Source organism: Meleagris gallopavo, chromosome 20 (assembly GCF_000146605.3).
Source record: "Meleagris gallopavo isolate NT-WF06-2002-E0010 breed Aviagen turkey brand Nicholas breeding stock chromosome 20, Turkey_5.1, whole genome shotgun sequence".
Lineage (NCBI taxonomy): Eukaryota > Metazoa > Chordata > Aves > Galliformes > Phasianidae > Meleagris > Meleagris gallopavo.
The window spans coordinates 4,966,981-4,978,618 of NC_015030.2; the positions used below are offsets into that span (position 1 = coordinate 4,966,981).

The 11,638-nt window shown below is 48.1% G+C and overlaps 3 protein-coding genes across 3 annotated transcripts in view; all 3 read left to right on the plus strand.

Moving 5' to 3' along the window:
• Positions 1–11,638, plus strand: part of ARHGDIA (Rho GDP dissociation inhibitor alpha) — a 20,512-nt gene that overhangs the window by 421 nt on the left and 8,453 nt on the right. The window lies entirely within an intron of this gene.
• Positions 520–7,804, plus strand: P4HB (prolyl 4-hydroxylase subunit beta; the record flags this gene model as incomplete). Its single annotated transcript, XM_010721438.1, has 9 exons — positions 520–696; positions 908–1,045; positions 3,524–3,628; positions 3,897–4,022; positions 4,351–4,551; positions 5,074–5,194; positions 5,432–5,613; positions 6,064–6,150; positions 6,754–7,804. Coding segments are annotated over 9 exons (1,224 nt in total), but the record flags the coding sequence as incomplete, so codon positions are not given.
• PPP1R27 (protein phosphatase 1 regulatory subunit 27) lies at positions 9,783–11,585 on the plus strand. The gene is made up of 3 exons (XM_010721346.3): positions 9,783–10,208; positions 11,180–11,330; positions 11,404–11,585. The coding sequence occupies exons 1-3, from the start codon at positions 10,022–10,024 to the stop codon at positions 11,525–11,527; spliced, it is 462 nt and encodes a 153-aa protein (XP_010719648.1). The 5' UTR covers positions 9,783–10,021; the 3' UTR covers positions 11,528–11,585.

Genomic DNA, 11,638 nt, shown 5'->3' on the forward strand with positions numbered 1-11,638 from the left:
GGCGCGGGCGGCGACGTGGCAGCGGCCCTTGCTCCGTTCGCGCGCGCACGTGGCGCCGCGGCACCGCGCCGGGGGCGGACAAAGGTTTGCGGGGCGAAGCGGCGCGGGGGGATCGGCGCTGTGCGACTTCGTAGCACGGACTTGAAAAATGGGGGAGTTGGGCGAGGGGCTGAGCGGAGCTGAGGGCAAAGGGATGGGAGTTACGGCACTGCTGAGCCGTGGCGTTCTGGGCTCTGAGGGTGAGCAGCAGCATGGGGAGCGCATAGGAAGGTGCGTGTCTTGGTGAAGTGGCGCTGATTTTGTGGAGGAGTGCCGTGCTGCTGCTGCTCGGAGTTTAAAACGTGCTCGGACTGGAGCAGCTGTGGGAAGAGTAGGCTGAGAGCCCTTGCGCCTTGACTTAACGGTAATGGGGGGTCTTATATATGCTGGGAGTGAAAGGAGCGGTGGTGTAAATGGTATCTGGGCGCTTTGCAAGCCGTTGGCCTGCTGCTGGGAACTTAAGGGGTTGTGTGCTCGTAATCTGAGGCAAAAGTAAGTTGGTGTTCTTATCTTTGTGGTGTAGCTGGCAGAGAAGCAGATGATATTGTCAGTTGGCTGAAGAAGCGCACGGGCCCGGCTGCCACTACCTTGACAGATGCTGCTGCAGCAGAAACGTTGGTGGATTCCAGTGAAGTGGTTGTGATTGGTTTCTTTAAGGTAGAGTTTGTTTCCATTCAGCAGGCTCTCACGTATGCTCGGGACTGTCCCTGCTTTCTGCCCCTTGACAGCTGGGGAAGGCTTATAAGTTGTGAAACACTTGCTGTCCTGCCTTACTTGATCTTCAGGTTCTCTGGCTGGTGAGCCCTGGGATGTTTATGCTGTAGTTCAACGTGTTCTGTATGAAACACCTTCCTTTATTCTCCTCCAGGATGTGACGTCAGATGCTGCGAAGGAGTTTTTGTTGGCAGCAGAATCTGTGGATGACATTCCTTTTGGGATTTCTTCCAGCGCTGACGTTTTCTCCAAATACCAGCTTAGCCAAGATGGAGTGGTCCTCTTCAAGAAGGTACCCAATAGCTCAAACACCACACCTGAGCCATCTTTTATCATCCAAATCAGGATGCTCCTGAATGAAACTGAAAGACTTTCTACTGTCTGTCTAGGAACTTCCAAATCTCAGAGCCTGTGGGGAGGATGGGAGGCAGAGACTTGTGGCCATGTTATGGGGCAGCAGAGCATTGAGTTCCTTGCCAGGGTACAGTGGTCAGGGTGAGGCCCTCGCTCAGTAGAGGGCAGTCTTGTCGGTCTCCTGGCCATGTGTTACCTTCAGGAGGCTGTTGGACTTTGTATCCAAAGATTTCTTCACTCTCACTTTTGTTTTTCGAGTACCTGGCTGCGGTGCAGGAATGGGCAGCGTGATCTTTAAAATGTTTATGGCTATAGCTGTTATGGTGCCCTGTGTCCCATACCCCTCACTGAACTTTGAAGGTCTTTAAACAGGGTGACAGCCAAGGTTTGGTGACTTGCCACGGTTATCTTGTTTGATTATGGCTTAGAGTTGCTTTAAACACACCTGTTATTGATCCCTCCTGCTTCCAAGATTCATTCTGCCTTCTGTTGCTGCAGTTTTCACTGCATGGTGATTATGGTGGAGTTCCTAAGAGGATTTACAGTTTCAGCTGATGAGGCTGGAGCAGTTGGATTATATGCATGGGGATACTGGCAGTCTGTGAGATGAGAAATACATTTATTGACATCTTTCACCTATTAAAATGCAAATTGAGCAGACAAGTAGAGATTCCTTAGATGTGATGGCATTGGATGCTTGGATGCAGCAGGATAGGATAGAAAACTGCTTTGGGTTCAGACTGATTAAATCTGTAACCTTATCACAGTTGTCACTCTGACCAGTCTGACTGAAGCCAGGCTGAAGGATTTAATGACTTCAGTCTTTCTTCCTTCAGCTAGAATAGCATGTTTCATTTCACGTGCATCTGAAACTGTAGTTATTACCTTTATGGCATTATAAGCCTGTACTCTGTAAGCCAGAGGTTCCTCAGATTGGTGTGGCTGAGGCTGCAAGTGCAGTAAATTCAAGGTGTTTGTTTCTTATAAGAGGGAAAGCTGGGATTGTGAGAGAAGAGCAGTGTCTTGTTTCTGGCTGACTTACTGCTGCACTTGCAGTACAGCTTTCAGTATCCATCCCTCTGTATCCTCCGTTAGGGGTTCATGCTAAGCTGAAATAGCTGTTTGTCAGGGTTTCTTTGATTTTTATTTTTCTGTCCTTTGACAAGTCTAAATAGAAACATTCCTTTCCAGCTGTCTCTGGCAGCTGTGGGAAGCAGTAGCATCAAGTTCTGACTTCAGGGTAATTGAAGGTGTATTCAGTGGCTGGGATACAGCCAGTACTTCCAGCAAGAAAATGGAATTGTGCAGATTTGATTCTATGCTATTTTTCTAACACTTCACTTCTGTGAGTTCTGTTACTGCTTCTAATACTTTCTTGGGATTCTCAGGTAGTGGCACCAGTTTAATAGTAAAGAAATTCTCAAGCTGTATTTGACATCAGTGTAGTTGAATTGAGTATGCATGAAACTCTGCTCGTGGCAGCTTTTATGTTGTGTGCTGGGAGGGGGAGGAACCTTGGTCTGAGGCAGCATAAGCTCCAGCTGCTGTGTAATCCAGACTTGAAAAGACCCTCAAACAGCCATTCTGAAGGTGTCAAGACCTGCAATGCTCTGGGAAGTAACTTCACGCTAATTATAAGTGTTTTGTGTTTTGTGTTTTGCTCAGCTTTTCAGCTGTGGTTGTACTTCCTCAAGCAGAAGTTTATCTCAGTCCACTGTCTTGTTTCTGCCAGTAACTTGAGAGCTGCTTTTTGCTGTCCTGCACATCCTTTTTAACCTTGATGCTCTTCTAAAGCTATTCCGTTTCCAGGCTGCCAGAGCAAGTTCTGAGAATCCTGGTTAGGCATGCAGGTGTTATCCTAATATAAAAAAGAATTTGGCACCTGTAGTGCAATGCATGTATTAAACATGTGGTGTTATCTCTAACAATAGAGACTGAACCACTCCTGCAGAGCTGAGTAAACTGCTATTTACTTCTGCAGCACAGTGGGTTTTGCTGTCAGACTTCTAATAGCACTGTCTGTTAATTGGTTACCATGTACTCTGCTAACTCCTAAGCAGAATGCTGTCCCAGCTCTGGTAGCTCCTCACTGATCTGCCTAATGCCTTCAGCAGTGCTGTAAGGCAGCTATTAAAAGTTCTCAGTGACCTATTTCACAAATTGTTTCATGGCTGTGTAGAACAGTGTGAAGATAAAGGTTGAATGTCTTGTTGCTGCTCACCTGGGGGTGATCTGGGACTTTGTGTGCTGGGAGGAAGAGTATGTTGATTCAGACACTGTGAAAGTGTGGTGACACAAACAGAAATGTGCTCAGTGCAGCTGAGATCACTGGGGTAGCAATTCTGATGTGTTCATTTCTTGAAAGAGGATGTACAGAATATAGAAGTGTTCTAACGTAAAAGTATCTGTGTTTCAGTTTGATGAAGGACGTAACAACTTTGAAGGGGATCTTACGAAAGATAACTTGCTGAACTTCATCAAGTCTAACCAGTTGCCTCTTGTCATAGAGTTTACTGAGCAGGTGGGTATTTGGATGTGTGAAACCTTTCCATAACCACTAAACACACTGTGACATTAAAAATATGGATTGTGTGCTGTTTTATCCTGGAGCTGACGCTAGTTTAAGGAGTGGTGTAACTGCTTATGCTAGAGCTGAGTTGGGTGACAGAAGAATGCAGGAAAGGGAGGTGTAAGCTTGCTGTTCAGAGCTGTCCTGTAGTACTTGACTTGTGACATAGTGAGAATGGTAGGGCCAAACTTTGTTTTCAGTTTAGTGTTTTATTCCCCAGACCGCTCCTAAAATCTTTGGAGGAGAGATCAAGACTCACATTCTGCTGTTCTTACCAAAAAGTGTGTCTGATTATGAAGGGAAGTTGGACAACTTCAAGGCTGCAGCTGGAAACTTCAAAGGGAAGGTAAGATGGATTTCTTGGACTATGAACTGACTGCCTCCTGCACGGCTGTCTGCCTGTATCCACTTAGATGTGGAAGGTGACTTGAGGCATCACTTGCCATAACAAACAATGATGCCAAGTCTGCATGCAAGCTGCTTGAAGCGTTGAAGCTCTAGCATGCATTCTGTCATGGGGAGCCCTGTCACAGGCTTTGAGAAGGAAGGGCCAACTTAGCTACTGTGTGTGTGAGTGTATTGATGTGTGTGCATGAGTGATGAATGTATGTGAGTGAGAAGCATAATTAGTTAAAAGGTCTTTACCACTTTGCCTTTTTTTTTCCCCTCCAAAGATCCTGTTCATCTTCATAGACAGTGACCACAGTGATAATCAAAGGATTCTGGAGTTCTTTGGCCTGAAGAAAGAAGAATGTCCAGCTGTACGCTTGATAACACTAGAAGAAGAAATGACCAAATACAAACCTGAATCAGATGACCTCACAGCTGATAAGATCAAGGAATTCTGTAACAAGTTCCTGGAGGGCAAGATCAAGGTAACAAAGATGAATGCTACTGGTGCTAAACCTACTGGCCAAGCAAGCTCTAAAAAATGCTACCTGTGAAGAGTTGTATAGAGAAAATCTTTCCAACAAACATATAGACTAGCAGGCTTTATATCAAGAAACAAAGGGTAAAACAACTGGACCACAAAGACTGTAGTAAAGCAGTTACATGCAGTACCTGGTACAACTAGCGTCTGCTCTTCCTGCTTCTTAGGGGATTTGGGCTTTTTATCTGGCTGTTCCCTCTGCCAACAGACCTCAGTCCTGTGAGAATAACACTAGTAACAATATTCTTCTGTCAGAGCTAATCTGCAGTTCTTCCCATGCATAAGCACCTGTTTCCCCACTTGTCAACAGTGGGGAGTGAAATTCCTGTAACCAGAAGAGAAAGATTCATCTGACTTTAATTAGTCAGAGGCACTTTGGGATTGTAAGGTTTTCCTGTCTGTGATATATATGCATTCCAATAGCTGTACAGCAGATTGAATCTCTAAACTTTATTTCTTACTCCAGCCTCACCTGATGAGCCAGGATCTCCCTGAAGACTGGGACAAGCAGCCTGTCAAAGTTCTCGTTGGGAAGAATTTTGAGGAAGTTGCTTTTGATGAGAATAAGAATGTCTTTGTGGAGTTCTGTGAGTAGTTTTCAGTATGTTTTCAAGTAAATGGTATGAAAGCAGTTGTAAAATTCTCCATGACTAGGGCTGGGGAGAAAGCAGCATACAGAATCCAAACCACAAGAGGCATCAGTTGAAAATACATGTGTGAACTTGGTTGTCTGGCATGGAGTTTAAGTGATGTCAAGTTTAACTGATTAAGTGATGTTAACTCGTTAGACTGTTGGTGCTAGCGGTATCTTTGTTAATTAACAGATGCCCCCTGGTGTGGTCACTGTAAGCAGCTGGCTCCTATCTGGGACAAGCTGGGAGAGACCTACAGGGACCATGAGAACATTGTCATTGCCAAGATGGATTCAACAGCCAATGAAGTAGAGGCAGTGAAAATTCACAGCTTCCCCACACTCAAGTTCTTCCCTGCAGGCTCTGGCAGAAACGTAAGAAGGCAGCTGACCTCTCTACTGATGGAATTACAAGGGAGCACTGGAAATGCTTAGTTGTCTGCTTGAGTTCGTTTCTGGGCAAAAGCTTGTGGGAGGGCTTTCCCTTCTGTAGAGATGGAAGACATCAAGTCTACAGAACATGTGAGACTCTCTGTGGGAGGGTGGGTTACAGGAAGCAGTTGGTGGGGATGGGAAGTGGGAACTGGGAAAAAGAGGAAGTATAGCAGAAGACAGTGTGCTCATCTGCAGGCTGTTCTCTCCTCGCAGTGATCTCTGAAGTCTAGTGGCTGAGCTGTTTTCCTTCGTCTCATATGGGTGAAGGTGAATTTTTAAATTCCCTTTTGCTTGGCATGTTAACTGTTGCTCAGAAAGAGAATTCTCCTCTCCAGGGATGTGGTTCTGTGGGTGCCCATAACAATTATTTTGATGTGTTTTCCTGTGTAGGTAATTGACTATAATGGGGAGAGGACACTAGAAGGCTTCAAAAAATTCTTGGAGAGTGGAGGCCAGGATGGAGCAGCAGCTGATGATGTGAGTAGTAAAAATCAATACATTATTCTTTAAATACAGTTCTCTAGAACACAGAGCATGATTATGTGCAGGAAGGCATTGCTGGTGAGCTGAAGTGTCTCACAAAATATGAATAGTCTGTTCACTTGAAGCCTGGCTAGCTGCTGGCCTGTAATGAACTGCTTTTATTGAAAATGCTGGAGCTGGGTGTTTAAAATGAAGAAACCTTTCTGGGATGCTGAAGTACAAATGCATGTTAACTGATACTAAAAGCTTCAAACTTGAAAAAGCAGTCTATAGCTGGTGTGCAGACTGTTGGAGTATCTTGGGTTTTCTTAAAGAAGTTTGCTGGATGTCTGGAACCTGAGTGCTACAATGAACATCATGCATGCTGTATGTTTGGTTAGCAGCTCCTCAGATGTCTGGGCAGAGAGTATTACAAATGCAGGCACTAGCTTTCAGAGGGTTTTAAGTTGTGATCTCTGTGAAGAGTCCCAAATTTGGGAAGTTTGAGGATATGTTGTTGAGATGGCAGCAACAGAACAGGTTCTCTAACCTGACTGTATTTGGTTTTGAATATGCCTGATAGGTCAGAAACAAAGTTATCTTTTGTATGCTATACAGGATCTGGAAGATCTGGAGACAGATGAAGAAACAGACCTTGAGGAAGGTGATGATGATGAGCAAAAAATCCAAAAGGATGAATTGTAAAGAGATGACTGATCTACATCACCCAAAAATCAGACACTAAATTGGTTGCTGTTACGCAGCCCAATGAGTCAGAAACCCATTAAGATTTAAAGCAGAAGGTGAATGACTGGAAATCCAGGGATTGGCTCTTAAAATAATGCTTCACCCTCACTTGTCTTTACACTTCACTATCTTTTTCTTTCTTTTCACTTTTGAGAAGGGATCTATCACTAGGGTAGCCAGCCCAGCCAGCTGGGTTCATTTTTTTTTATTGTGATGTACTTTTTTGTACACAGTTTTGTTTCAAGTATTCTGTTCTCTTGAGTAGAAGAAAGTTGTGAAGTGGTAGCATGAAATTAATTGCCCAACATTCTGGAGCATTGCCACTAATACCTTCCAAGAAAGCTTTTTTTTTTTTTTTTTTCTCTTTGAAAAGTCTGTAGATTTCTCCACCTGTCAGGGTTCTTACTTGTCTCAGCTGTTCTTCCCTGGAATCAAAGTATGTAGGGGAAGAGGCAATAGGCTGACTGCATCAGTCCTGGTGAAAGGTGGATGTGAGGGTGCTTCTCTTCATGCTCGCTAGACATTTCATTTCCTTTCCCTTCTGCTTTAAGACACTTCTCCACTTCAAAATGTGGAAGGGTGGAATACTGTGCACTGGCTGTGGCAGGCTCTGAGGGTGGAAGTGATTGCTGGCTCACCAGCTTAGATGTGCTGTGCCATCCTTTTGATCAAATGCAAGACCATTTTGCAGTCACTTTCCATGCATTATTTTGAATTGGTTGACCAGAAAGGTGGGTGGTATGGGAGGGCATGATAAAAATACATGAAACATGAAATTTGCAATTACTGGGTTTGGGGGAGGAACTTGAACAAGGGAGTGCCTCAAAGGCCTGACCTGCATCAGGCCTAGTTCTTAGCATTCCGCTTATAATAACATTGGAACTGAATTTGTTGGCCAAATAAAGTTGAGATTTTAATACTATTAATGTCTCTAAATATTTTCTGGAACCCATAATGAATATTTGGACTTGATCTGACAGGATTAAACTTTTAGAGTGGTTCTTGAGTGATTCTACCTAAATGGTATTGAAAAAACCACAAGCTTTTTTGGAAGGTTACACTGCCTGGCTACATCCAATTCTGCAGGTGGCACTAGATGCCTTGAACAGCCTGAAGCAATTTCTATTAACTAATCTATACTTGCAAACAGAGATAAACATATTGTGCTCAGTAAATGAGTTTATGCAGGCAGACGACTAGCTGCTCTATTAGCAGTCAGCATGCATTGGCTGGAGCTCTGAGAGTAAGCTGCTCTGGCTGCCAGCTGGCTTGAGATGATGGGACCTCTTTGCTCTTGAGCATTTAACCAAGGAATTTGCCTACAGGGAAACCTGGGGCTGCCTGAAGCTCTGCTAGTCAGGCTCACATGATGTAGTGAGCCACATTGCTATTTCCACACCAGTCACTTACTGCTGAAAATATTTTTGTGGGGAAATTTGCTAAAAATGTCACAGCAAACCTAGAGGGCACCTCAGGAGGTTGCTGGGGCCAGCTGCTTAACTTAACCTTGGTACACAGGAGTGAGACGGTGCTGGGCTCCAAGCACTGCTCAGTGCTGGCTTGCTATGCACCAACCTTCAGAGCAGCAGTGCTGGGCCTGCTGATGGGCAATGCTACGTGTTAGTAGTGGCTCTGGATACAAAAAGCTGTTCTACATTTGGGAGAGGGGCAAAAGAAGACCCTTAGCAGTTCTGTGGGAATGTTCCTGGAGAGGAATCAACTCAGAAAGGTCAATTTTGGGGAGTCAGTAAAAGTGTAAACAAGGCTGAGCTCTGAAGTGGGGCTGGATTGTTTACAGATCTGCTCAGGGGAGGGGGGCTTTCTCAGGCACTCAGGCTGCTCTTGGCAGAGCAGGACTCTGCTGGAGTCATCTTGTGTATACAACTCACTGCTGCAGGCTGAGAGCCTTCTGTCTCTGGAGCAGATGGCTGGGCCTCCTGTTGTGCGGTGCAAAGCACTGCTGAGCAGAGATCAGTGTCTTGGCCAGAAGATGACAGCTGCAGCAGGCACTTCCCAGGTGTGAGACAGGCTGACCTGGCAGGAGCTTGGTAGAAGGTTAAGCTGCAACAGTGCAGAACGAATGTTCTGTGACTCTTGAAGTAGGATAGGAATTCTTCCTGACGCGTTGCATGGCTGTATTGTCTGGGCAGACCACATCAAAAGCAGCACAAAATACTTGAAATCACCAAAGCGTGATGATAACAAGGGTGGAGGAGCAGTTGTTCGAGCCCTTGGCTGATCTGAAAGATTTATCTCATAGTCAATGGCCTGTTTCAGGCCTTTAATGGCCATAGCAGCCGTGTGGCAGTGGTACTGTTGTTCTGAAACTGTTCAGTAGAAGCCCACTGTCACATAGCAGCTGCTTCCAGGTTTGAAGCAGGACCACAGTCACCATACAGCTTGTTTGCATCACCAGGAACACCAGCAGCACTTCAGTCCTCAGAAGGTCACTCATGACACCCATGTGCTGCCGGTGTTCTCCTGGCCTGGCTGTGCTCCACGCTGCGATCGTGCTGGGAAGCACAGCTCATAGTGCTCCCTTGCAGGTCAGCTGATGCAACGACAGGAAAGTGACTTAGGTCTGAGTGTACTTGGCACCATCGTACACAAGCAGCTGGCTCCCCTCGCCCGGTGATTGCATTTGTGTCCTATCCCTGGCATGCTGGTGTGTATGTGAGGACTTGCTGCTGGAAGTTCTGAGCTCCTCTGGAGGGCCGTCCATGCTGAGCAGCAGGTTTGACCCCTTGGATGGGCACATCAACAGGTGGGCGGTAAGACGAGACACCAACCTCTGCCCAAAAGTGGGAGGCTCCGGTCTGGGCAGCTCAATTACCAAGTATCAGAGTAAGCAGCATGAGCTCCACATCCCCAAAATAGCCCCCAGAGCCTATATAACACCATGCCCCCAGAGAACCGTCAGTCCTGGGTCCAGAGTGGCACAAGGCCGCTGCCATCTCCTGCAGGCTCAGCAGGCTGCTCACAGCAGGCCCAGCGGGGCCGGGATCCATCACACCTCCCAGCAGAGACAGGCCTGAGAAGGAGAAGAGAAAGCTCTGAGGGCATCACGGGCTGAGTGCTGCCCACACGGCTGTCGTGCAGCCTCCACATTCCTGCGCAGCATCCCGGGGCTGCGGGCAGCATGAAGGACTATTTCCCAGTCTCAATGCACCGGTACAGTCGGTATCGACAGAGACTGAGAGCTTCCCGTACGGTGCACTTCCCCAACGACGTCGTCTTTCAGGACCACATCAGGCAGGGGGACCTCGAGCAGGTTGGCAGGTTCATACGTACCAGGAAAGTGACCCTGGACACCATCTACCCCTCTGGTGAGTGCTGTGAGCTGCGCAGTGTCACGGCTTGTTGGGAGCAGTGTGGACACAGCTTGGCTCCGGGCTGCCCATGGCAGTGTGGTGGTTGAAATCCAATTGTTTTCTTTCCCTCGTGAGGAGTTCTGCCCCCAACCATTGCCATTAGGGCCTAGAGAGCCCTGCATCACTGCCCCAGCACCTCCCCTCGGCAGCACAGTCAGTGTGTGCTGTAGGAAGGGGGAAACGAGCCAAGGTGGGTGAACCAGAGAAGGAGCAGGAATGCAGATAGCGACAAAGAGTGTGGGTGGGTATGTGGAGCTTGGGGCCGGGCAGTGGGACCCTCGTCTCTTCTATCCTGGTTCTGGGGAAGGAGAGAGGAGAAGCGAAGTTCTGTTTTGTTCCTGGCTCCAGCCATGGCTCACAAGCACTGCTCTCTCTCATATGCATGGATCTGCGGCCTTGCGGAATTAATGTTTATGGAGAAGGCATTGTGTTATGTTTGTGCCCAGCCTTGCTAAAAACTGTTTATGGAATGTCTTGAACCAATACAGGCTGGTGCAGAGCCCAGAATTTGTCTCTTTCGTGTGCTTGGCTTCGGCTTCTGCTATCACATGGCCCCAGAGGCACGATCTCAAATGACCCACGCTTCCCCCCACGTATGCTGATTGCCTCATGCCTCGCTCTGGAAGGAACTTCTGACCATTGGGCAGCGCAGGGCTGGTGTCTACGGGTGTCCTGGAGGAGACAGGGGCCAGGCCACGGGGAAGGGGCTCAAGAGAGCCTCAGATACAGGGGAGAACTGTGGAAACAGAAGGGACACACGTGCTGCACCTCCCCAGTAGGGTAACATATGCCGTAAAAACAGAAACCTGCAGCAGCCTCTCTCAGTTCCTCGGGCTTCGTGTCCTTTCCCAAATCCACCTCCCCAGCGCTGAGGGTTTATGGCACCGCTCCTTCCCAGACTGTGCCAACCCGTCCCTTCCTCGCAGGCATGGCTGCCCTGCACCAAGCGGTGCTCACGGGGAACCTGGACTGCGTCAAGCTCCTGGTGAAGTACGGCGCCGACATCCACCAGAGGGACGAGAACGGCTGGACGCCCCTGCACATGGCCTGCAGCGACGGCTACGCCGACATCGCCAGGTGGGCAGCCACGGGGGGCCGGGCTGGGCTCGGAGCGCCGCCCGGCTCGGGGCTCACGCTGTCGCCGCCGCAGGTACCTCCTGTCGCTGGGGGCCAGCTTGGAGGCAACCACGGACGACGGGGAGAAGCCGTCGGACCTCATCGACCCCGAATACAAGGACCTGGTGGAGCTTTTCCAGGCCGCCACGATGGACTGAGGGGGACGGGCGTCACGGCCGGGCAGCGGGGCTGCGCGGGGCTCGGGCTGGGTCCGGGCGGGGCGGCGGGGCGCCCCGAGGCGCGCTTTGTACTTTTCCAATAAAGCTTTC

Excerpts from the sequence above, each read along its gene's own strand:
- PPP1R27 (XM_010721346.3), top strand. The coding sequence starts at position 10,022 with ATGAAGGACTATTTCCCAGTCTCAATGCACCGGTACAGTCGGTATCGA. Across the intron at positions 10,209-11,179 it reads GGACACCATCTACCCCTCTG|GCATGGCTGCCCTGCACCAA; the intron begins GTGAGTGCTGTG and ends CCTTCCTCGCAG. Across the intron at positions 11,331-11,403 it reads GGCTACGCCGACATCGCCAG|GTACCTCCTGTCGCTGGGGG; the intron begins GTGGGCAGCCAC and ends TCGCCGCCGCAG.